Here is a 25934-nt window from a genome sequence, read left to right as displayed (position 1 = left end):
TTTATCAGATGGCCTTATCCAGAGTGACTTACAATCAGTAGTTACAGGGACAGTCCCCCCCTGGAGACACTTAAGGTTAAGTGTCTTGCTCAGGGACACAATGGTAGTAAGTGGGATTTGAACCTGGGACTTCTGGTTCATAGGCGAGTAGGCCACTAACACCCTTTATAAGAAATAAATGTTGTTTAAAAAAAACAATTATTCAACCAACATCTAAAATGAATGTTAAAATAAGACAGGATAATAAGAAAAAGGTTTGGTGAACCGCGGATTATCGTGGCTGCGCATTTTCCGCGCAACGTTGGCGACGTCGAATGCGTTTCGTTGTGGTGACGTCAGCACCATGACGTCGCTCCGCGGAACCCGGAAGGAAGTGGCGCCTGCTTGTTGCTCGCTGCGCTTCCGTGTCGCACCGACGGGCCGCGATGGCGACGTTCATTTCTGTCCCGCTGAAGAAGTCCTCGGAGGTGGACCTGGTGAAGCCGCTGTCCAAGTTCGTCACGGCCACGTACCCCGCCGGGGAGGAGCAGGCGGAGCACCTCCGCGCCGTGGAGGAGCTGAGCAGGCTGCGGAAGAGCGCGGTGGGGAGGCCGCTGGACAAACACGAGAGCTCCCTGGAGCTGCTGCTGCGGTGAGGGGCGCTGGTCGCCCGGTGGTCTCGGCTCGGACCCGTTTTCCGTCGTTTTTTGTCCGATTGTTCTGTACGCGTTTACCGTCAACAACGTGACGTTTCCGGAAGTGCCAGTGACGTCATGTTCGATGTTTTCTTTTCTTGATCAGAACACCGTAAACTGTGTTTTTATGAGTTTGGGGTCTCAGAGGAAGGAGACCTCTGGCGGACCCGTTTGGGACGATTTGCATGTGATTTGAATAAATCTGTGACCCCGCCCCAGGGTCCCTGTCATACCGCAGATAAGAAAGTGAAGTGATTGTCACATGTGATGCACAGCAGCACAGCCACACGGTGCACACAGTGAAATGTGTCCTCTGCATTTATCCCATCACCCTGAGTGAGCAGTGGGCAGCCATGACAGGCGCCCGGGGAGCAGTGTGTGGGGACGGTGCTTTGCTCAGTGGCAACCTACTGATTACAGGGCCGCTTCCATAACCACTAGGCCACCATTAGATAATCCGGCGTCACTTCAGTCCTGTTGATTCGTTCGGTTTTTGTGAACGAACTTATCAGTATAGCGGTGTGGGCGTGGCCGGGAGAAGAAGAAGAAGAAGAAGATGATGATGATGATGTCGTCATGTGATTTCCTCCCCCAGGTACTACGATCAGCTCTGTGCTGTCGAGGCCAAGTTTCCATTCTCTGAGGTGAGGGTATACACACACACACACACTCGCCGCCATGTTGCTCGGTACTGACGTGTGTCTGTTGGTGTGTAGCTCTGCCTGACGTTCACCTGGAAGGATGCGTTTGATAAAGGATCTCTGTTCGGCGGATCGGTCAAGCTCGGTCAGTCGTGTGCCCACACGCACATACACGTACAACCAGTCTTTTTTACCTACATTTACATTTACACCATTTACCAGACGCCCTTGTCCAGAGCGACTTACAATCAGTAGTTACAGGGACAGTCCCCCCCTGGAGACACTCAGGGTTAAATTGTCTTGCTCAGGGACATGATGGTAGTAAGCGGGATTTGAACCTGAGTCTTCTGGTTCACAGGCGAGTGTGTTACCCGCTAGGCCGCTAACACCCGTTTTACCTTATGCATTTGTGTGTGTGTAGCTTTGGCAAGTGTTGGATACGAGAAGACGTGTGTCTTGTTTAATATCGGCGCGCTGGCCAGTCAGATTGCGTCCGAGCAGAACCTGGACAGCGACGACGGACTGAAGGGGGCGGCAAAGAACTACCAGGTGACGTTTCATCCTCGCCGCGCCCCAACGGGGTTTTATTAGCCCTTTATTAACACTAGTAATGTCAAGACCTAAATGACCAGAGTTTGACGTTAGTCCAGAGTTGGTTGGTCTCTTCTGAAGACCTGAGTGTCGGATCCGCTGCTGATCACGAGTCCAGAACCTTGTTCCTCCGTGTCTGCCCACAGCTGGCCAGCGGCGCCTTCGGCCACATCAAGGACACGGTTTTGTCTGCGTTGAATCGGGAGCCGACGGTGGACATCTCCCCAGAGACGGCCGGGACGCTCAGTCAGGTCATGCTGGCTCAGGCACAGGAGGTCTTCTGCATCAAAGCCACCTCTGGTAACCACAACGCCGCCGCCGCGGTTGGGGGGCGGGGCACTGGTCCTGTGGGAGGGTCAGCTCAAGGCAGAAATGTACTTGCTGTTAATTACGTACGGAGCACTTGCTCAGAAATCAACGTGACGTGTACGGAGATGCGGTACCTGCGTAACTTTGCAGGGGCGGTGTTGTGGGCTCTGCACCCAGCAGTCAAGATGTCCACGTTTGAGGACCTTGACACTGACCCCTGGTGGTGAGGAGTACACACAACGCGCAGGGCGTACGCAGCGACGTCAGCGCAACCGCGTACGGACACGCATGCAAGTGTGTTTCTGCCTTAAGGGGTATGGCGGCTGAATAGATGACGTGAAGTAAAATTAATTGCGATGCACAGCATATGGTGACACACCGAAATGTGTCCTCTGCTTTTAACCATCGAATTAGTGAGCAGCGGTCAGCCACGACAGGCGTTAAGTGTCTTGCTCAGGGACACAATGGTAGTAAGTGGGGTTTGAACCTGGGTCTTCTAGAGTGTGTTACCCACTAGGCTACTACCACCCCATACGGGGCCACTTCCTTGACCGCTAGGCCACCACTGGCCCCAAAGAGCGGCCCAGGCAAGAGCTGATATCTCGACAGAATCCGACCTGACTGCGCTAAGTGGGAAAGGAGATGAGCCGGTTTAATGTTTCACCTCCTCGGCATCCTTTTTTTGCAACTTCTCACGATAACTCAAACTCGCCACCTGACGGCCGAGGCCGAGAACTGACAAATTTACAGTAGACGAAACAAATTACTAGCAGCAAGTCATACGGAAAGCACAGGTACTGCAGGTACTACGACCCGAGCCCGAATACAATCAGAATCGTGTTTATTGGCCAAGTATGTGCAATCACGTACAAGGAATTTGATTCCGGTTGATGGTGTGCCTCAAGTACAGAGTACTTTACTTTATTTAGCAGACGCATTTATCCAATGCGACTTACAAGAGGAAGACACCAGCAGATCTCGTTCGGTTTCTATAGATTTTGAATTTACAAAACTAAGAGCCCTGATAAGGCCGAACTTGTCAGGAAAAGAACATGGTAGAAGTAGAGTAGAAGAAAACAACAACTGTGTGTAAGGATGTGTGTAAGTGTTATTTGCACAAGTTTTAGAATACGTTTGTACTGTTTAAATAGGCTGAACATAATGGTGGAGACCCGGCCGAGATTGAATATGGCTGGCCCGTGAGTGTCGGTAGCTGAGGATGGGGCGTGGCCCTCAGCACGCCGGACGGGAGGCTGGAGTAGGGTCTCCGTTTGGAGTTTAGAGTCGACTGTCAGGACGGGGAGCTGCTAGTTGGCACGTATATTTGCGTACGCTTCAGAAGAACCGCCTCAGACGGGTGTGGTCTCGCCGCGGTTTGTGACCAGTATTACTGTCGCTGTGTTGCGTGGCGGGCGGAGCTAGTTGAGTTGTGCGCTCGCTCGTCCTCGGCGGCATGCCCTGTGGTTCTTTTGTCTCTGCTCAGCTCCAGTTACAGCGGTGAGAGCGGGACGAGTGGGTGGAGGCTCAACAGCGATTGGACATTAACTTGCAGAGACGGGCTTTTGTCCTTCGGTGCTTACAGTTGAACAGGCTTCTATATGCTAGGCTACAGTTTAAAAAATTGAAGTCCCTCTCCGTCACTTGCTGTCCCATCACTGGACATTTCTGAACCAATTTAATAATGATTTCCATGGTCCGTAAGGGCTTAATGGGCCGTGCAGGGAGGACAGAGTGGCGCAATATCGTACAGACCACCGTTGCACCCCTACTGCTAAATATTAAATCAGAGTAAACATTTTCTGTTTTAATTTTTTTTTGTTGTTATTATTTTAATATTTTTTGCAGTTGTTGAATGTCATAATATTCGTACCAAATACGAAGACCGTGCATGTACAGAGAGATAATGTGATACTTGGGTTTCGGTTTTTCGTTTTCTACAATATTTTGTCAGAACCGGTGTAACTGGGTTTGTAGGCCTTCTTCTACACACTCGCCTTTTCTGTGGATGGACATCAGGGCTTTGTGATGTCCTCTCTCTAATACCTTCACGTCGTTGTCCTTAAGCTTTACATTTCATTTCTCGTGATGTCATCTATTTTGTGACGTGCACCAGTTCCTAATCTCTTGAAATTAAGACTTTTGTCTCCATGTGCAGTTGCAAACTGTACTCTATCTTTTATATATATGTATATATAAATATGTGTGTGTGTATAAATATATAATAAAATTGACATTTTGTAGTAATGGTTTCTCCTCCCAAAGTAACCTTTCAGCTCAGGGTTTTATGGCAGCATTGTACATTTACAGCATTTATCAGACGCTCTTATCCAGAGCGACTTACAATCAGTAGTTATAGGGACAGTCCCCCCCCTGGAGACACTCAGGGTTAAGTGTCCTGCTCAGGGACACAATAGCAATAACTGAGATTTGAACCTGGGTCTTCTGGTTCATAGGCGAGTGTGTTATACACTAGGCTACCACCACCTATGGTGGATGATACACACACACACACACACACACGTGCGAACACTGTTCATGCAGGTTCCTGTGTGATTTTTATTAATGTGTTTATTTATAGACAAGATGAAAGATGCCATCATTGCTAAACTGGCCAATCAGGCAGCAGATTTCTACGGAGATGCATTTAAGCAGTGTCAATATAAAGAAAACCTGCCTAAGGTACGTACTACACACGCTCATTCATATCACACACACACACACACACACACGCGTGTGTTTCCTGTATTATTTCTCCTTCTTTCTATTTTCCACGGTTTGATTAAAAGTAAATAGTGTGTGTGTGTGTGTGCGTTTGCATGCAGACGTGTGTGTGTGTGTCAGTCAGGGGGTTTGCTCTGATCTCTTGTTCTGTTCTCTCTCCTGCACCCCGGTCTGTCTGCTCCTCTGTGGTTGTGCCGTTTGCTTGTTTTGTTTGTTTGTGGTTGCCGTGGCGTTGGTTGTGGTTGCTCTCCCTGGTCAGTATTTTTATTTCCAGGAAGTGCTCCCTGTGCTGGCGGCCAAGCACTGCATGCTGCAGGCCACTGCCGAGCTGCACCAGGGCACCGTGGCCAACCAGAAGAAGCGCTTTGGCGAAGAGATCGCCCGCCTGCAGGTACGGCTGGCCACGCCCGTCAGAGGAAAATTCCTCCCGGCGTCCCACTGCGCTTACAAAGTGCATGAGAATGTTTGTCAGTGTTTTTTTGTTGTTTTTTTTCCCAGCATGCCACAGAGCTGGTGAAAACCGTGGGCTCACGCTACGACGAGTACGTCAACGTTAAAGACCTCTCAGACCGCATCGGCCGCGCCCTGACCGCAGCCAAGAAGGACAACGACTTCATCTACCACGACCGTGTCCCTGAGCTGAAGGACCTGGAGCACATCGGCAAAGCCAGCCTGGTGAAGGCCACGCCCATCCAGACCCCCCTCAGCCAGAAGTTCACTGGTGCGAGAACGGCAACTTTGTCAAACAACCAACCAACCTGCCACCCTCACAAACCTCCTAACACAACTGTGTGTGTGTGTGTGTGTGTGTGTGTGTGTTCCTCAGATCTATTTGAGAAAATGGTCCCGATGGCAGTGCAGCAGTCCCTCACCATGTCCAGTCAGCGCCGGGGTGACATGGTCAGCCGCCTGGTGGGCAGCCTGCGGGAGTCCACCAACCTGTGTAACGGGTCAGTGTGATGTGGGCGGGGCTAGGTGGTTAAGGTAAATCCAGTGATCTGATTGGCTCACGCTGTACCTTCTGCTCAGGGTCCTGGCCTCCCTGAACCTCCCAGCCGCGCTGGAGGACCTGTCCGGCGACTCCGTCCCACCGTCCATCCTGGAGAAGTCCCGCGCCGTGGCGTCGCAGGGCGGCCTGCAGAGCGTGGAGACACTGATTCGGGAGCTTCCTGAGCTGATGCAGCGGAACCGCGAGATCCTGGACGAGGTGAGGATCCCCAGACGTCACACGCAGAAGCTGCTCTCAGCCGGTGACGTAGCAGCTGAATCGGATTTTGTGTGTGTGTCTAGTCTCTGAAGATGCTTGATGATGAGGAGGCGACAGACACGGAACTCAGAGCGAAATTCAGCCAGCGCTGGAGCAGAACTCCATCAGCAGACTTGTACAAACCTCTCCGAGCAGGTACACACGCTCCTACACTTCAGTCACTTGGTCATAAACAACCTTTTATCTACCGTGAGATACTTTTACCCAATGAAAGCGTTGCAGAGCTACCTAATTATGTACGTCCAAAAAGTTCGTACAGAACATATACAGGGTGGGCCATTTATATGGACACACCTTAATAAAATGGGAATGGTTGGTGACATTAAACACATTTTATAAGTGCTCAGAAACTTGTAAATAACTCATGAAAGAATAAAGTTACGTTAAAACCAAGCACACCATTGTTTTTCTTGTGAACTTACCAATAAATCTGATGTCACATGACCCTCTTCCTATTTAAAAAACAGAAGTTGGATCCAAGATGACCGACTTCAAAATGGCCACTATGGTCACCACCCATCTTGAAAAGTTTGCCCCCTCACATATACTAATGTGCCACAAACAGGACGTTAATATAACCAGCCAGTCCCATGTTATTAAGGTGGATCCATATAAATGGCCCACCGTGTACTGTGTATGAATAACTTGCATTCATTCCACTCACCGTGTTTCAATATTACAGCGTGAAAAGAAACATTCCTGTAAAAAAAAAAAATCAATGTCACATGCTGTTGTGCCAGTGGAATAGACAACAGGTGGAAATTACAGGCAATAAAGGCGTGGTTCTCTAGGTGGTGACCACTTTTGAACGCTGTCAGCATGTCTCAATGGGCTTTGACTGGTCCTACAGTTGACACTTCTGCACACAAGGAAAATCTCCACACACAAAAACAGAGCATGGAGGTGCTACCGGGAGACGGGCCAGGTGACGTGGGAGGGCAGACATGTTCTCTAACACACACTCTCTCCCGCCCAGAGGGCGGCAAGTTCCGCAGCACCCTGGACATGGCGGCCCAGGCGGACCAAACGGTGCGCGAGCGCTATAACATCCACTGCGAGATGATCCGTCTGCTCTGCCGACCGGAGAACGAGCTGAGTGACTCCATCCCATCAGCCAACCCCATGAAGACACTCCAAGGCAGTGAGGTACTCTCTCACACACGCACACAGCGCACTGAGCCCCCTGCACCCCACGATCAAGGTTAACGGTTGATGTTTATGGTATGGTGGGATGGGAGGGTTTGTTTCACTTTGAGGTCATCCAACATAATCACCTCTTTCTTTTCTATACGCTGTGTGTGTGTGTGTGTGTGTGTGTGTGTGTGTGTGTCAGGTGGTGAATGTGCTGCGGGCTCTCCTTGCACAGTTGGACGAGATGAAGCGAGAGCGCGAAGCTCTAGAGATGGAGATTAAGGCCGTGACCTTTGACCTCACGGCCTCCTTCCTCACGGCTCTTGCCCAAGACGGCATCATCAACGACGAAGCGATGATCAGCGGCGCCATCGACTCTCATTACGGCGCGTCCAGCGAGCGCGTGCAGCAGAGCCTTCGTACGCAGGAGGAGCTGCTCTCTAAAGTTCAGGTGAGTTCAGCCCTGAAGGGGCGGAGCTTCAACACTGGGTCACCTCTCCCTCGTCACCTGTGGGGTGGCAGTAGCCTAGTAGGCAACACACTCACCTATGAACCAGAAGTCACGTTCTGTGTCTCCACTGATTGTGAAGTGCGTCTTCTGCTAGTTGAGCAGTGGGCAGCCATAAACATTACCAGCATTTATCAGACGTCCTTATCCAGAGCGACTTACAATCAGTAGTTAGAGGGACAGTCCCCCACTGGAGACACTAAGCAAGTGTCTTGCTTTGAACCTGGGACTTCTGGTTCACGGACGAGTGTGTTACCCACTAGGCTGCAACCACCCATAAAAGGCACCTGGGGATACACCCGGTACCTTGCTAGGCCACCACTGTCCCCAATTGTAAGACACTCTGGGGCAGTGGTGGCCTAGCGGTTAAGGAAGCGAACTCGTAATCAGAAGGTTGCCGGTTCTAATCCCGATCTACCATGGATCCACTGAGCAAAGCACACACTGCTCCCCGGGCGCCTGTCATGGCCGCCCACTGCTCACCAAGGGTGATGGTTAAATACAGAGGACACGTTTCACTGTGTGCACCGTGTGCTGCGCTGCAGTCTCTCACAATGACAATCACTTCACTTTTACTTTGTTATGTGTGTGTGATAAATGCTGTAAATGTGTGCCTCAGACGGCCCATCAGGAGTTCTCCGCACTGAAGCAGTCGAGTGGGGAGGCCGACGAGAGGGAGGAGCTGCTGAAGAAGCTGGCTGCCGCCCACGACAGCTACACTGAGATCAGCAGCAACCTGAAGGAAGGAACCAAGGTGCCACACACACACGCACCCACACGTGCAATGGCTGGAGTTTCTTCACACACTAAATAACCCCGCCCCTCTCTACACCCTCCAGTTCTACAACGACTTGACCGAGATTCTGCTAAGGTTCCAGAACAAGTGCAGTGACATAGTCTTCGCCCGCAAGACTGAGCGAGACGAGCTGCTCAAGTAAGATCTGTGTGTGTGTGTGTGTGTGTGTGTGTGTGTGTGTGTGTCCTGGAAACCCAGTTAGACTGACGTTCATGCAGAACATCAGAAAGACTGATCGTGTAACCTCAGCCAATCACGCTGTGAGATTTACCCTGTGCGTGTTGCAGGGAGCTCCAGCAGAGTATCGCCCGGGAGCCCAGCGCCCCCTCTTTCAATGTTCCGGCCTATCAGACGGCCAACACTCCAAACCCCGCCCCTGGTGCCGCCTCTGTTCCCACCCCTGCCCCAAGAACCGTGTTTGTAAGTATTCACTAATGAACGGATTTCAGTGCTGTACCTACTTCTGATATTGGACCACCTCTCTCTCTCTGTCATCAACAGCAGCCTCAGGCCAAACCGGCCCCCCCTGCCAGGCCTCCGCCACCAAATCTCTCAGCACCGGCGGCTAATGCAAACGCTCCGGCTGGCCCGGCTCCGCCCACCTCCGGCAACCCGCCTCCTGTAGCCCCGGCTGCTGCGTCTCAAGCTCAAGGACCACCATACCCCACTTACCAGGGCTACCCGGGGTAACCGATGCACTTACCTAAGTGAAGTGATTGTCACATGTGATACACAGCAGCACAGCACACGGTGCACACAGTGAAATTTGTCCTCTGCATTTAACCCATCACCCTTGGTGAGCAGTGGGCAGCCATGACAGGCGCCCGGGGAGCAGTGTGTGGGGACGGTGCTTTGCTCAGTGGCACCTCAGTGGCACCTTGGCAGATCGGGATTTGAACCAGCAACCTTCTGATTACGGGGCCGCTTCCTTTACCGCTAGGCCACCACTGCCGGTGTCGGGTCCGGTCAGGATGGCTGTGGGAGGCCCGTTTGTGACAGGCCACCACCTGATTCTCTTCTCTTCTCCTCCCTCAGGTTCTACCAGATGCCGATGGCATACAACCCATATATGTACGGCCAGTACAACGTCCCCTATGTGCCGTACCAGACTCCGCCCCAGGGGGGTTACCCTGCAGCCCCGCCCGCTCAACATCCCTATCCTTACCCGCAGCAGCCTGGCCAGCAGCCATACTATCCCCAGCAGTGAGCTCAGTTACCCTACTGTCCCGTTACCCTACAGACTAATTCTTCTCCTGTAACCCCCTAAACCCTACAACATGTACCCTCAACTCAGAAACAATCAGAAGCGAACCCTCCTCCCCTGCCTTGTGTTCCGAATCCCACTTCGTGTGGGAGGAACTCCTAACCCTAGAAGAGTTGTGGCGCTCAGCGGAGCCCAGATCTTATTTTTCTAATGAGGTGGAGAGCGTCTGATGCAGCACTGTAGATGATCATGTTCCTTCTCTTCTTCATCCTATTGATTTATTTAGAGCTTTCTGGGAGCAGCTCAGCAACGTTACTTTGTTCTATTTACCGTTCATCTAAATAAACACTATCTGGACATGAAGCGTTGCCTTCGTTTGGTTCTTCGCTCTCTTACACACACACACACACACACAGAGTCACTGTTTAAATCAGATTTATTCAAAAGGCACATGAGCAGGCAGGTGAGATTCTGTTGGCAAAAGAAGAGTTAAAAGCTTCTACAGGAACTAAAACAAACCAGACAGAACCGGTCGCTACAGGAACGTCGGGGAACTTTTCACAATCATTCAAGTAAAGTCCAGTCTGCTGGCTGCTCCCGGTTCCACAGATTCGACCTCTGGGTTCACAGATGTGGCGTCTGGACCAACACACACACACACCAGTACGGGTCTTTCTGACACTGATTCAGAGTGTGTGTGTGAGAGCGAGAGAGAACCTGAGAGGTCAATACTATGGTTGATGTGTGTGTGTGAGTGTGTGTGCGCGCATGTGCATGCAAAAGAAAGGAAAAGAGCAAATTAGTAAAACCTCCAAACCACCCCACACACACACACACAGTGTCACCCAGAAAACAGCACAACTAAACACACACACTCACCCAGCTAGCTGCTAAAAGCACAAAATTACACACTCACAAAAACTAAATACAAATGTAATTTTCCTTCTCACACTCACACACTCCCTCATGGATGGGCGCACACACACTTTAATCCACGGTCATAACATTCAGACAGAATGGACGCTGGCTCGCACGCACACACACACACACACACACACACCATCTGCTGTACATTTGTTTTTTTGTGTGTGCGAGGGAGTGCAACGGTGGGCTCAGGGCTACACACACACACACACGCACACACGCAGGCAGGCAGGGGAGAGTGGGAATGGTTCTGACGGACCTCCCCCTCCCCCACCCCGAGGTAACTGCAGGTCGGTTCTGTCTGTCAGTCTGTCGGTGTCTTCATTTCTGGATCTGGAAGATGAAGAGGCGCAGATTGATGTTCTTGGCGGCGAGCAGCTTGTTGCACTCCACCGAGTCGCTGATGGGAAGGGGCACGTACTCGGTCTCGTTGGAGTCGTTGGAGAAGACGTGGTGCTGGATGACGGGCTTGATCTTCACGTCGTCGTAGGGACCCTTGAGCAGCAGGAAGTGGCACTCGAGTGCTGCGCTCAGTTTGCTCTTCAGGATCAGTTGGAAGGACAGCGTGCGCTTGCAGGACAGGTTGGGGTTCCGTTCAGAGTCGTTGACGCGTGCCTTCAGCACCCATGTCTGGTTGAGCACGGTGAAACGCGGCGTCTCGTAGTATAGACGCGTGATAAAGTCGTCTGTCCGATATGGCCGGAACTGCACCTCTATACCAGGAAACCAGAGACAGTAACCATTAGCAACAAGTCTAATCCAACTGTGGAACAACTGAAGCTCCAGTGTGTGTGGGGGGGTTGTCAAAGGTGTATCTATATTGTGTGTAGAATGTGAAGTGATTGTCATTGTGATACACAGCAGCACAGCGAAATGTGGGGGTGTATATAGTGAATATAAGTGTATATGTGTGTGTGTGTGTTTGATGTAATATGTATGTTGTGATGGGGTGTAATAAGGTGTATATAACATGTGTGTGTTTTGTAATATGTGTATGTTGTGATGAGGTGTAATAAGGTGTATATAGCGTGTGTGTGTGTTGTAATATGTGTATGTTGTGATGAGGTGTAATAAGGTGTATATAGCGTGAGTGTGTGTTTGATGTAATATGTCTATGTTGTGATGAGGTGTAATAAAATGTATATAGGGTGTGTGTGTTGTAATATGTGTATATTGTGATGGGGTGTAATAAGGTGTATATAGGGTGTGTGTATGATGTAATATGTGTATGTTGTGATGGGGTGTAATAAGATGTATATAGGGTGTGTGTATGATGTAATATGTGTATGTTGTGATGGGGTGTAATAAGATGTATATAGGGTGTGTGTATGATGTAATATGTGTATGTTGTGATGAGGGTGTAATAAGGTGTATATAGCGTGAGTGTGTGTTTGATGTAATATGTCTATGTTGTGATGAGGTGTAATAAAATGTATATAGGGTGTGTGTGTTTGATGTAATATGTGTATATTGTGATGGGGTGTAATAAGGTGTATATAGCGTGTGTGTGTGTTGTAATATGTGTATGTTGTGATGAGGTGTAATAAGGTGTATATAGCGTGTGTGTGTGTGTTGTGATGGGGTGTAATAAGATGTATATAGGGTGTGTGTATGATGTAATATGTGTATATTGTGATGGGGTGTAATAAGATGTATATAGCGTGTGTGTGTGTGTGTTGTAATATGTGTATGTTGTGATGAGGTGTAATAAGGTGTATATAGCGTGTGTGTGTGTTGTAATATGTGTATGTTGTGATGGGGTGTAATAAGATGTATATAGGGTGTGTGTGTGTTGTAATATGTGTATGTTGTGATGAGGTGTAATAAGGTGTATATAGCGTGTGTGTGTGTTGTAATATGTGTATGTTGTGATGAGGTGTAATAAGGTGTATATAGCGTGTGTGTGTGTTGTAATATGTGTATGTTGTGATGGAGTGTAATAAGATGTATATAGGGTGTGTGTATGATGTAATATGTGTCTATTGTGATGGGGTGTAATAAGGTGTATATAGCGTGTGTGTGTGTTGTAATATGTGTATGTTGTGATGAGGTGTAATAAGGTGTATATAGCGTGTGTGTGTGTTGTAATATGTGTATGTTGTGATGGGGTGTAATAAGATGTATATAGGGTGTGTGTATGATGTAATATGTGTCTATTGTGATGGGGTGTAATAAAGTGTATATAGTGTGTATGTGTGTTTTGCATGTGTTTGTGTACCCGTAAAGCCAATCTTCTCAAAACACAGGAGGTTAAAGATGCTGCTGTAGAGACCCAGTTCTCGCCGGTGCTGCTGGTCCATTTCACTCAGGATGCCCATCAGCTCCTGCCCTGTTTTGCCTGGGTGGCAACACTCTGCCTCGTGGGCGGGCAGTTCGTGGTACGGCCCCTGCCATGGACACCCAATCCGCACATACTTACACTGCGTCACTCTATGAAAAGAGCCAATCACAGAGTCTCAGCAGGGGTCTGAAGAGCTCTACAGGGTGTGTGTGTGTGTGTGTGTGTGTGTGTGTGTGTGTGTGTGTGTGTCTGTGTGTACCTGTCCTGACACTCCTCGCCCTGGTGACGCTCCAGGCTGGAGCGGGGGAACTGTTTAACGCAGTACGGGCAGTCGGACGGCAGCTCGCTGACCGCCTTCTCCACCGCCAGGTTCCTGCAGCACAGACTCTTACTGATCTCACAGCGGCAGTTGGGACACGTGGCCTGTTCCTCCTTCAGACGCGAGTCCGCCAGCAGGTGGATGAAGCAGCCGGCGCACATCAGGTGACCGTTGGTGCACTGAGCAGGAGACAGAAACTGAGAGCTAGTCTCCCCCCACCCACAGCAGACCTTTCATAAACTCTCCTGTACTTCTGCCAGTGAAAGGGCGTTTAATGTTTGTAAAGTTTTGAACGTTTGCCTTGTCGTTTGGCAAAAATTGTTTTTACTTGATATTTATGTGCAACCTTAATCAACAGATGTACATTGATGTACTTCTGAATAGAAAAAATATATATATTTTTCAGATTCAGGAAAGAAAATAAAAAAAATCACAAAATCAGTTATCTAGTAGGGGTGTGGCAAGGCATGCAGATCAGCTGACAAGGCGATAAAAGATTTTGGTTTGATGACGAGGAGAGATGAGATTTGAACAACCCTAACCTAACCTAACCCTGTGTTTGTCACTGTAGTACATTGACCATTCCCCAGTTCTCCTCCAAAGCAGATGTCATTGTTGACCAAATTTTTGTTGTTATTAAATAAATAAGTCTCTTTTTTTATTGGGTAATCAAATGGCTTCCACCCAATTGCCCGGCAGTCATAATGACCAGTGCTGATGTCTTATTGTCACGATTTAATATTGTGAGACCTCGTCATGCCTCTGGGTAATCACATCTTCACACAATATAATAAAATAATTACTAAACAAAAGTTTCATTTTGTGTGGTTTGTGTGCTGAGACTGTGGTGCCATGTTTAGGTTTTTATTAAATTGGTCATTATTAAAGAAAGTTATGTCAGATGGGTGTTGCCTCCTTGTCTGATGGAGTTTCAATTATGTAATTTACATTTACGGCATTTATCAGATGTCCTTATCCAGAGCGACGTACAATCAGTAGTTACAGGGACAGTCCCCCCCTGGAGACACTCAGGGTTATGTGTCTTGCTCAGGGACACAATGGTAGTAAGTGGGGTTTGAACCTGGGTCTTCTGGTTCATAGGCGAGTGTGTTATCCACTAGGCTACTACCATATTAATTACGTTTGTGGCATTTTAATTACAATCAGCAAGTAGTTCTAGTACAACCAGAACTACACAGGTGATCTTATTCACAAGAATAAACGTTTACATGCATATGGCCTTATAGACAGGGGGCCCGTGCTGGTTCGTGTGTGACGTCACCGTGTCACCACGACCTGGTCCGCGCATGATCGGCGACCCGCTCCCTTCTCGGTCCTGCTACACATTTTAAACTCTCCCTGGTCGCGTGTGGTGACGTGGCGGTCCTCGCAGGCGGTGGGACCGGACCGAACCGAACCGGACCGTACCTGGTACACGGAGGCCTTCGGCAGGTCCAGGCACACCGTACAGCACAGGACCGAGTAGAGCCGCTCCTCCAGCTTCCCCGCCTCGCCCTCCTGCTGCCGTGCGCGCTTCTTGGGCGGCGCGTCGGTGTCGGTCCCGGGCGCCTCCCTCCGCAGCACCGCCTCCTCCGGGATGCCGGACAGCCCGGCTCCGCCCGGTACGGCCTCCAGCGCGACCCCTACCACGCCGGAAGAGCCCGGAGCCGCCGCGACCCCCACCTCTCCCCGCTCCTCCAAAGACGCCATCGGCGGACCGGTCCGGTCCAGCGGCGGAGTTCTGACGCGGACTCGGGATTTTCGAGAAACGCGGCGCGTTTAGCGGAGACCGCAGCGGGTCTGTCTGTCTGTCTGTCCGTCCGTCCGTCTCCCTCCCTCCGCTCGACCGAACAAAACACCCACCGCGGTGCGACCCGAGTCTCGCCACGCCGTTACCCGCCGTGACAGCGCGAGTGCTGCGGGTTCCGCGTTCCGGCTCCGGCCCGGCGCTCGTTCCCTGGGGTCTGGCCGCGGCGCGGGGACGTCGGTAGCCCGTGATGCGGTCACTTCTCCGAAGCTCCTCTCGGTGGCCCAGCCGCTACGCCGCCATCTTTGTTTTTTTCTGCCCCTTTCTCCCCCGCGGCTCGCCGCCTCCTCCCCTCCCCTCTCCGTCCAATCAGCGGCTGCGCTACTCAGCGCGAGACATCGGCTCGACCAATGGACGCTGGTGTTGCTTGGTCGGGTGACGAATTTTTGCCCACACCCGTCATGGCGTCGCTGCCAGGCGCTCGGTCGCCATCTGATTGGCTGTGTGAGGATTGTTGTTCTCGGTATTTAGCGATGTGGGTCGCACATGCGCACTTGGGCTCTGCGGGTCAGTGTGGCAGCTGGTGAAAGGTGACAAAAAGACGGCGCTGTTCGGAGATCAGTGACCCCATGGGGGTCAGGAGAGCCGAGGATTGTGGGATTGTCAGCGCTCCTTAGCTGTTTATATTATTTTACACACACACACAGCTTCCCATACGTTTTCTGTGATATCAAACAAACCTCATTCACTGACCTTCCCCGGGGATTATGGGAGGTGGCAAACGTGTGTCCCAGCATGCACCAGTTCAGTGTTATTCATCTGTTCATAACCACCCCTGAGAATGATGTAATAAGATCTTCTTGACATTGTAATAATTGATAGTCACATGACACAAGTCAAAGTTTATTGGATTGCTGACCGGACACTTAATGGGTTCAGTTTGAAAAGTGTTTGTGTGTTGATGGCTTTTGACTGATCAGAATGTGTGGTGAGCTCTGAGTGCTTACTGGCTGTACTGGTTTTACAGGTTGTGTTTTAGTGCCCTGTTGAAGTGGGACAGTCAGCAATTGCAGCTTTGTTCAGGGGGTCTTTAGCATTCTGTGCAAAATGCTTTCTGGCATTGAGGTTGTGAATTGAAAGAGATCATTTGTCAGATGTGATACACGTTCCCTGTCTTGGCCCCTCGGTGGTGGAATGAACAGCTCAGTCACTGAACACTTTCAAACAGCAGCTCAAGACCTTCCTCTTTAGAGAATATTTAGATGAACTTGTAACCTTCTTATTGTCTGTTTCTTATTATGTATAGAAACTACAACAGAGTGAATAAAAAGATTGTATTCATAGTTGGGGGTCCTAGTGAACCAGAACTGACCACTTCATTGATGGTAACTTGAAAGCACGTTGTAAGGGCATTTGCCAAATGCCTTAAATGTAAATATAACACAACACTCAGCACTCAGTTTACACAGTGAAATCTGTCCTCTGTATTTAACCCATCACCAATTGTGATGGCAGATTTGAAGTCCTTAACCCCTAGGCCACCACTGCCACTCTGGAATCTTGTTGGTGAAGGTCTCCACCTATTGTTGGTTTTAATCAGGCGCCTCCTAATGCTGACATCACTATGAAATTAATCATTTGACTTGTGACCTTTGACCTTGGGTAAAATGGGACTGAGGGCCTCTAAGGTAACCCTCCTTCACCCAGTAAAATATTTTGAAAAAAGTGAAGTAATTGTGTCATTGTGTGTGTCCTCTGCTTTTAACCTTCACACTTGGTGAGCAGTGGGCAGCCATGACAGGCGCCCGGGGAGCAGTGTGTGGGGACGGTGCTTTGCTCAGTGGCAACTCAGTGGCACCTTGGCGGATCGGGATTCGAACCAGCAACCTTCTAATTACGAGGCCGTTTCCTTAACCACTAGGCTACCTTTGCCCCTCTATTCGGTTAACATTTTCTAGTTCTGTGTCAATCACTTATTTTGACCTGGGCAGAAATCATTTGTGGTTGGTAATCTTAACTGGTCTGTACCACTCTGGCTGAGTTTGAGATGGTCCGTGCCACTCTGGCTGGGTTTTGGATGGTCCGTGCAGCTCTGGCTGGGTTTTGGATGGTCCGTGCAGCTCTGGCTGGGTTTTGGATGGTCCGTGCAGCTCTGGCTGGGTTTTGGATGGTCCGTGCAGCTCTGGCTGGGTTTTAGATGGTCCGTGCCGCTCTGGCTGGGTTTTAGATGGTCCGTGCCGCTCTGGCTGGGTTCTAGATGGTCCGTGCCGCTCTGGCTGGGTTCGAGATGGTCTTTGCCGCTCTGGCTGGGTTCGAGATGGTCTTTGCCGTTCTGGCTGGGTTCGAGATGGTCTTTGCCGCTCTGGCTGGGTTCGAGATGGTCTTTGCCACTCTGGTTGGGTTTCGGATGGTGTGTGCCACTCTGGTTGGGTTTCGGATGGTGTGTGCCACTCTGGTTGGGTTTCGGATGGCCTGTGCCACTCTGGCTGGGTTTGGGATGGCCTGTGCCACTCTGGCTGGGTTTGGGATGGCCTGTGCCACTCTGGCTGGGTTTGGGATGGCCTGTGCCACTCTGGCTGGGTTTGGGATGGCCTGTGCCACTCTGGCTGGGTTTGGGATGGCCTGTGCCACTCTGGCTGGGTTTGGGATGGCCTGTGCCACTCTGGCTGGGTTTGAGATGATCTGTGCCGACCTGGCTGGGTTTGAGATGATCTGTGCCGACCTGGCTGGGTTTGAGATGATCTGTGCCGACCTGGCTGGGTTTGAGATGATCTGTGCCGACCTGGCTGGGTTTGAGATGCTCTCTGTCACCATGGCTGGGTTTGAGTTGGTCTGGGCCAACCTGGCTGGGTTTGAGATGATCTGTGCCGACCTGGCTGGGTTTGAGATGATCTGTGCCGACCTGGCTGGGTTTGAGATGATCTGTGCCGCTTTGGCTGGGTTTGAGATGGTCTGTGTCGCTCTGACTGGATCTGGGACGATCTGTGCAAGACTGAGCATTCTTGTGCTGGTCTGGACCTGGTTCAGTAGTATAATGGGAATTTGTGGGAGATGCCGGTTGCTTCACTAAACTGGTCACTGCTGGTTTGTGATGCTGGTCTGGGCTGGTTTCATGTGGTTGGTATTTCTGTTTGCTGGTCCTGCAGAAGCTCCTCAGCCAGTCATGTTGTAAGGTTTGTGTAGCTGTAAGACGACCTTTGGGGTTCACCTGCAGCAGCGCCCTGATGAGGTCTTTAGCTCCTACAACCAACCAAACACACACATGCATATTCACACATGTACATCTGTGTGTGTGTGTGTGTGTGTGTGTGTGGGGGTGTGTACAACATCACCTGTGGACACCATATCCCAGTATGGAGAAAAGAAGTGCAGCTCTCCGGCTCGGATGAGTCGGAATAGTTCTGTCTGATTACGTTCTGCACTCCGAAATGGAGGAAACCCACATAACAGAACATAGAGGATCACTCCCATCGCCCACACATCTACTGCCACACCATAGCCTACACAAACACACACACACACACATGATTTTTAACATGCGTAACCTGCACTTCATCACATTGACAGTGACATAAGTATATACACACACACACACACTCACCAGTTTCGGCCAATATTTCTGGAGCAACATATGTTGGTGTGCCACATATTGTAAAGAGAGGTTCTGTCACCAGCAGTGCTAATCCAAAATCAGCCAACTTCAGAGTGATACAACTGTCGCCATGGCGCTGAACCTGTCATTCCACCACAGAAGAACAGGTACACAGTCAGAACTATCAGTGTGTGTATAAGTAGCAGTAGGTTACTTAGCAGTAAGTTTGATGTCTTGTAGTGTGTGTGTGTGTGTGTGTGTTGGTACCAGTAGGTTCTCAGGTTTGATGTCCCGGTGTGCAATCCTGCGGTTGTGGATGAACTTCAGACCCTCGCTGATGTCTCGCACCATCCCTGCTGCACACACCTCACTAAACTTCACATTCCGTGCGATGGCATCAAACAGGTCACCCCCAGTGACCAGCTCCATCAGCATATACACATGCGCGTGTGTGTGGTGGCTGCGCAGCAGGCGCACCAACCGTGGATGTCTGAGACTGGCCAGTAACGCCACCTCGTTATGGATCATGTGATCTCGGCCCTGTAGTTTGGCTTTATCTACAACTTTCATGGCGCATGTCCTGCCGGTCTGCCGTACCACACACACCCGCACCTCAGCGAAGTTCCCATCCCCAATCACACCACCAATATCGTAGCAATGCTTGATGTCCTCTTCACTGCACTCCTCCCAGTCTCCCACTTCCTGTTTGCAGCCGCTCTGTCTGTGAGGGTCCTGTGACTCTACGTGGGGGGCGGGGTTTATTTCCTGTGTGGCCGGGGTTGTTTCATTTTGCCTGCTGGATGACTTTCCAGGTAGTGTCTTTTCTTGTGTTTTTAGGGAGGCTTTACCCCACAGTGGGTGGGGCTTGTGGAGCAAATGTGGGTGTGTCTTGATATGTAGCCCCTCCTCTCTTTCGGTGCTCCGCCTCTTCATCTTCTTCTCTCTTCCTCTTCCCCCTTCCCTGCTGTGATGTGTGTCGCCTGCCTCCTTCTGCTCTCTGATTGGTTGGAGGTTGTTGGCAACTGGTTTGATTGGTTGTTTCTGGGGGGAGGCTGGAGGGTGATCAGTTTCTGTGTCACATTCATGGAAGCCGCTGTCATTCTTGGTGGCTTTTGGGTGCAGGCTCCGCCCCCACTTCTGAATGAGCGCCGTGCGGTAGCCCGGGAGGTTGGGGTACAGCTCCTCCAGAGCCGCCTGCACATTGCTCAGAGACGGGCGGCTCCTTCCGAGGGCCAGGAACGCGTCGTCAGCCTGGAAGAATTGCGAAAGGCTGTTCACATGGTAACCAGTGGGAGTGAGCAGATGGCGCACGCGTTCGTTGTTCCAGCAGGGGTATCCCAGCGCCTCGGACACGTCCCTTAGCAACTGCTCGAATGACTGGACAGCGCGACGGTTGAGCAGCAGAGAGATTTTCCTGATGGCCCCGCCCTCCTGAGGTCGCACTACTGTCACCAAGCGTGGTCGGACTGGACTGCCCTCTGCGTAGCGTGTGTGGAAGCCACGCCCTGCCTCGGCACACACGCCAATGACAGGATGGCTCAGTTGGGGAGGAGGAGGGGCTAGTCTCTCAGGGAGCTTCGGTAGAGTCAGTCGGTCTGAAAAACACACATGCACACTTTACATACAGAAAAAGTGCGAATAACATGTCAGACACACAGGCTACATTTTACAAAGCGGTAGCGGTACCTGCATCTGACCCTGTAAGCGCCTGGGGCAACACATTTCAAAGTAAGGGTTTGGAGAACCAAAATCATTAAGACCCACGGAACACATAACCCTGATTCATATAGTAGAATATTATTCACCTGATTACCTGCCAGGTAATCAGGTGAATAATATCGCGCACTCAAATAAAACCATTCTGTCCCATTCTGACCCACAGTCTCACATACAAATAATCTATCACTCACACTCAAGTAAAGTTTATCATTCTCACACACACTCACACTCAAATAAAGTCTATCACTCTCACACACAAATAAAGTTATCACTTTAAAACACTCAAATAATGTCTATCACTCTCGCACACATTCACACCCAAATAAAGTCTATCGCTCTCAAACACACTCACCCTCAATTAAAGTATCAAACACACTCACCCTCAAGGTTTATCAACTCAAATAAGGTCTATCACTCTCAAACACACTCACCCTCAATTAAAGTATCAAACACACTCACCCTCAAGGTTTATCAAACTCAAATAAAGTCTATCACTCTCAAACACACTCAGACTCAAATAATGTCTATCACTCGCACACACAAATAAAGTTTATCACTAGACTCAAATAACATCTATCACTCTCACACACAAATAAAGTCTATCAATCACACACAAAGTCTATCACTAGACTCAAATAACATCCATCACTCTCACACACAAATAAGATAAGAAGAACTTTATTTATCCAGAGAGAAATTTTTGTCAACAACATGCTCAATGCAGAAATAAAGTCTATCACTAGACTCAAATAACCTCTATCACTCTCACACACAAATAAAGTCTATCAATCACACACACAAAGTCTATCACTAGACTCAAATAACATCCATCACTCTCACACACAAATGTAGTCTATCACTCTCACACACAAAGTCTATCACTAGACTCAAATAACATCTATCACTCTCACACACAAATAAAGTCTATCACTTTCAAACACACACTCAAATAAAGTATATTACTCTCACATACACAGACACAAACAAAGTCTCATGGTCACTCACAAGCACACACACACACACACACGCACCGCTGACTTGAATAATTCAGCACCTCAGATTCTCGGATAACAGCTGGGGGACTCGAAGAGAATCAAATCTGATCGGCCGGATCGGATTACACGCAATCAGTTGCGGAGGCCATGATTAATTGACTCCGGCCAGGCTGGAACACGAACGACGGTGACGGTTCCCGTCGACACACCTGCTCGAAACGCACCTGCGGGTCTCCACGGCGGGCGCGGGTCCTTCCACAGCGGCGTCATCTCGCGGGGCGGCCCGGCCCGGTCCGGTCCGGACGGTGCGGAGGCTCGGTTCTGTGCCCGAGGCGCGTCTGCCGTGAGCCGGCACCCGCTCGCGATACCGGATCTTCACATCCTGATTCACGTGCGTCTCCATGGTGACGTCCGAAGACCTCCCACGACGGGGCGTGCGTAACTTTTACTCCGCTTTTCCGAATTAACGAGACAAAAATGTCCTTATGATGAAATAATGAGCCAAAAGGCCTTAAAGTCCTGCGAGCTGCCCCCATTTAGCCTTTTATGTGTTTAGATTCGTTCATTTAGGTTTATTATTTTACACCATTTGTCAGAGCGACTTACAATCAGTAGTTACAGGGACAGTCCCCCCTGGAGACACTCAGGGTTAAGTGTCTTACTCAGGGACACGATGGTGGTAAGTGGGGTTTGAACCTGGGTCCTCTGGTTCACTAGGCTACTACCACCCTGATTCAGTTCAGTTTATTCTTGGATTGGGTTTGCTCAAGTCTGGTCACCTTGGAAACAAGATGATGCATCAGAAATTTTCCGTTGGAAATATCTCGTTTATTCAGAAAAACAGAAATGTTGTTTTTTTTTCCTCACGCAGATTTGATGTCGATAATTTAGAAAAACAAATTTGATTTTTTTTTCTCATTAACTAATAGAGCAGGATTTGTGTGTGTGTGTGTGTGAGACTGGATCCAGTAGTGAATGTGTTCGAGATGACGTAAGGGGCATTTGTGTCCATGTGTGTCCTGAGCAATGTGGAGAATATTAGTATTTCAGACTTTTTGATTTGGTTTAACTTTCCTCTGGAGGAGAAAGATGATGAAGATGGTGGTTTTGATGGTGTGTATCAGACATGAAGGAACCTCAACCTCTAGTCGTGATTCTGATTATTTTTTTTAGCGTGGCATGATCCCACTGTGTGTTCTGACACTTTTCTTTTATAAAGTTATAAAGTGAAGTGATTGTCACATGTGATACACAGCAGCACAGCACACAGTGCACACAGTGAAATTTATCCTCTGCATTTAACCCATCACCCTTGGTTTGCAGTGGGCAGCAGTGTGTGGGGACGGTGCTTTGCTCAGTGGCACCTCAGTGGCACCTTGTCGGATCGGGATTCGAACCAGCAACCTGAACCGCTTGGCCACCACTGCCCCCACAAATTTGTATTTCTTCTAACAGAATAGCCACCGAGACACTGTAATAGGAATAATAGATTTGACTGATGGGTTCGAATCCCAGCTCGGACCTGTGTGGCCAGAGTGTCCGTGCTCTCCACGTGTTTGCTCTTGTTTTTCGGTTCTTGCCCACAATCCAACATGCACACAAGTAGGTGTGAACAGTGTGTGTGTGTGTGTGTGTGTGTGTGTGCAGCCAGTGGAAAAGTGACGGGAAGTCATGAGATCAATTTATTGACTGATTGATAGGAAGTAGCCCTGCTACCTGCCGTTACGATCTGGCCCTGGTCCTGCTTCACCTGCTCATCTGAGACAGAGAGTGACCGGCAATGACCGGTCCTGGTCACCCTGACCCAAATGGCCTGAACATTCGTGACACTTATCAACAGCAAAGACTCCAACTCTACCACCACACCACGACTCTCCAAATCTCTTCTATCGCCTCATACTTTATCAACTGAATTCGTTCTTGATTAGTGTGTGTATGTGAGTGTGTGAGTTTTTGTGCTGTGTGTAATATGTGTGTGTGTGTGTGTGTGTGGTTTGTTTGTCGGCGGCGACCTTTCACCCCTTTCCCCACCTGTTCTGTGTCAGACACCCATTCCTGTTTCGTCACTCGCTTGCTCCATGACTGAGGGGAGCTCACATGACCTCACTGAAGAGATTCACACGCGAGCTTTACAATTTCATGCATGGATCTGGGATAAATCGTGTGTGTGCATGTTCAGATGTAAGAAGTGCATTCAGTGTGTGTGTGTGTGTGTGTGTGTTTGTTGGGTAACACAACTGGCTGACCTTCACGTATAAAGTGTAACTCCACCCACTGAATGATTTTTTTTTTTTTTCAAAAATCTGCTGAAAGGGGTCTGAGGGGGCGGGGTCTGTGAGGGGCCCCGATTAGAGGTTACTGTTCCTTACATTCATTTCACTGTCGTGTGGTCGAAACGTGCCAGTTCTCCATCAGGTTTTGAATCAGAAGGTGGTGTTCTGTGTATTTTTTACAGTCCCCCATCTGGTCTCCCCGCCCGTCCCCCACCCCCCGTTGTCCTCCACTCCACGCCGCCGCCGCCGCTTCCCCTCCCCCCTGCCTCTGCTCAGGTTGATGACATCACGAACAGCCGGTATAAATCAGCCAGTAGCGTCGCAGCGTTTCAGAGCTGCTGCCGCTGCACCTCTCCCTGTCTCTCTCTCTCTGTTTGTCTGCACTCGTTCGCCCGGATCCTCGCACGCTGCAGCCATGGCCGAGGCGTTTGTTGGCACCTGGAACCTGAAGGAGAGCAAGAACTTTGATGATTACATGAAGGCGCTGGGTGAGTGTGTGTGTGTGTGTGTGTGTGTGTTTAATGATGAAACTGGGCTGTGGCTCTGGGCCTGAACATGCGCACGAGGTGTGTCAGCACGTGTCTGACAGTGTGTGTGTCAAACAAGAGAGGGATGGATGAATGAATAAGGCATCTATGTTCCATGTGTGTGTGTGTGTGTGTGTGTGTGTGTGTGTGCATTTGAGACAAGATGTCTCAGTTACAGGGAGGTTCCTCTTTTATGAAACACATGCATATCCATGCACCCTCAGAAATGTGTTGTTCACATCTTCCATGTTTTACATTTGATTTTATTATTAAGTTTTCTTTCTCATTTGATTCATGGGTTCACACACACACACACACATGCTCTGGAACACAATGACTGTTTGTTGAATCGATCTGCAGACAAGGGGCTGCCTTGACTGTGGAGTGGGGCGGGGACAGGAGGGGGGTGGGGAGGGCGGGGACAGGCTGAGTGTATCGTGGGGGTGGGGAGCGTGAGAGAGGGCGGAGTGAAGGGCGGGGAGACGTCAGATTGATCCAGGTCAGATTTTCTGCCCCATCAATCACATATCCTGCCATCTGAATGCTGGAAAAAAAAGGGGCAAAGTATTATGGGTAACAGCTGTTCAATGAGATCTGTGTGTTCCCTACAAACACACACACACATCCACACAAACACTCTCTCAGAGTCTGAACTGTGTGTGTAGGTGTGGGCTTTGCAACTCGTCAAGTGGGCGGCATGACCAAACCATCCACCGTCATCGCAGTGGACGGTGACGTCATCACGCTGAAGACCCTCAGCACGTTCAAGAACACCGAGATCAACTTCAAACTGGGGGAGGAGTTCGATGAGACGACAGCGGACGACCGCAAAGTCAAGGTAAACAACACACACACACACAGAGCAATAACAGGCACTGTGTACGTACTAATGTGTGTGTGTGTGTCTCTAGTCTCTTGTCACGTTGGACGGGGGCAACATGGTTCATGTTCAGAAGTGGGATGGTAAAGAGACGACCCTGGTGAGGGAGGTCAGCGGAAACGCTCTCACACTGGTGAGTGTGTGCGCGTGTGAACTGCTATTTTAAACAGAGGATCAGATGTTCCACCAGGAGATGATCACTGCTGCGTGTGTTTCTGTTGCAGACCCTGACTCTCGGCGACGTTGTGTGCACACGCTCCTACGTGAAGGCGGAGTGACCGACGCCCGCCCCCGTGTCCAGTCCTTTTTCCGTCCAAAACTGAATAAAATTCCAACTCTTTTTACCTCCAACTGTGTGTGTATGTATATGTATTAATAGCTGCACATTTTTCCAACCCAGTTCTTCTGGTGTGTGTGCTGATGGCATGCCTTTAACCTGTTTGGGTTGTGTGTGTGTGTTCTAATTTGAGGACATTCTTTACTGGTGGCATCATGTGTCTGAATTTTTTAGATGAGTGTGTCCTCTACAGCCCAGGACCAAAACTGCACAACACTTAAAAAAAAAAAATCCCCCACACACAAAAACAAATGGAATCCAACAACGTATCACAAGAACACAAATGAATGAGCCAGCGGTCTCACAAATGCTCTAGACTGTATCTAATATGGCAGGGCCAACAAGAGATGTCAGTGGGGCACCAACGTCTTGTCAAAAACGGAATCTAATTTGTCGGAGAGGTTACAAGAAAGAACGGTTTCTACTCTATTAACACGCGTGAAAAATGTACCAATAATACGAAAAAAAAAAAAAAAAAAAAAAACTTAGAGGGGGTAA

At 49.7% G+C, this 25934-nt stretch overlaps 4 protein-coding genes across 5 annotated transcripts; 2 read left to right on the top strand and 2 right to left on the bottom strand.

Moving 5' to 3' along the window:
- Window positions 1-425: 425 nt before the first annotated feature.
- Window positions 426-10205, top strand: pdcd6ip (programmed cell death 6 interacting protein). 2 transcript variants are annotated; one of them, XM_028992049.1, is made up of 18 exons: window positions 426-631; window positions 1270-1318; window positions 1391-1460; window positions 1737-1864; window positions 2053-2206; window positions 4794-4894; window positions 5211-5327; window positions 5435-5657; window positions 5763-5886; window positions 5966-6143; window positions 6227-6338; window positions 7180-7349; window positions 7537-7785; window positions 8462-8596; window positions 8682-8776; window positions 8926-9058; window positions 9140-9324; window positions 9674-10205. In XM_028992049.1, exons 1-18 carry the CDS (start codon window positions 426-428, stop codon window positions 9843-9845), a joined length of 2601 nt encoding a protein of 866 aa, XP_028847882.1. In that variant the 3' UTR covers window positions 9846-10205. The 2 variants fall into 2 exon arrangements, with proteins under 2 accessions (XP_028847882.1, XP_028847881.1); XM_028992048.1 differs by having other exon boundaries at window positions 5196-5327; window positions 9674-9845.
- A 55-nt stretch (window positions 10206-10260) lies between these two features.
- Window positions 10261-15447, bottom strand: zftraf1 (zinc finger TRAF-type containing 1). The gene is made up of 4 exons (XM_028992050.1): window positions 14795-15447; window positions 13307-13545; window positions 12985-13196; window positions 10261-11479 (listed from the first exon to the last, which is right to left on the bottom strand). The coding sequence occupies exons 1-4, from the start codon at window positions 15074-15076 to the stop codon at window positions 11088-11090; spliced, it is 1125 nt and encodes a 374-aa protein (XP_028847883.1). The 5' UTR covers window positions 15077-15447; the 3' UTR covers window positions 10261-11087.
- fabp3 (fatty acid binding protein 3, muscle and heart) lies at window positions 14953-25450 on the top strand. The gene is made up of 5 exons (XM_028992051.1): window positions 14953-15164; window positions 23875-24180; window positions 24885-25057; window positions 25131-25232; window positions 25324-25450. The coding sequence occupies exons 2-5, from the start codon at window positions 23973-23975 to the stop codon at window positions 25375-25377; spliced, it is 537 nt and encodes a 178-aa protein (XP_028847884.1). The 5' UTR covers window positions 14953-15164; window positions 23875-23972; the 3' UTR covers window positions 25378-25450.
- On the bottom strand, window positions 16932-21818 carry dclk3 (doublecortin-like kinase 3). Its single transcript, XM_028992047.1, has 5 exons — window positions 21644-21818; window positions 18973-20300; window positions 18715-18847; window positions 18446-18613; window positions 16932-18353 (listed from the first exon to the last, which is right to left on the bottom strand). Exons 1-5 carry the CDS (start codon window positions 21687-21689, stop codon window positions 17083-17085), a joined length of 2946 nt encoding a protein of 981 aa, XP_028847880.1. The 5' UTR covers window positions 21690-21818; the 3' UTR covers window positions 16932-17082.
- Window positions 25451-25934: the final 484 nt, after the last annotated feature.

The sequence above is a fragment of the Denticeps clupeoides genome, chromosome 9, assembly GCF_900700375.1.
Source record: "Denticeps clupeoides chromosome 9, fDenClu1.1, whole genome shotgun sequence".
Taxonomy (NCBI): domain Eukaryota; kingdom Metazoa; phylum Chordata; class Actinopteri; order Clupeiformes; family Denticipitidae; genus Denticeps; species Denticeps clupeoides.
This window is presented reverse-complemented; position numbering and strand designations above follow the sequence as displayed.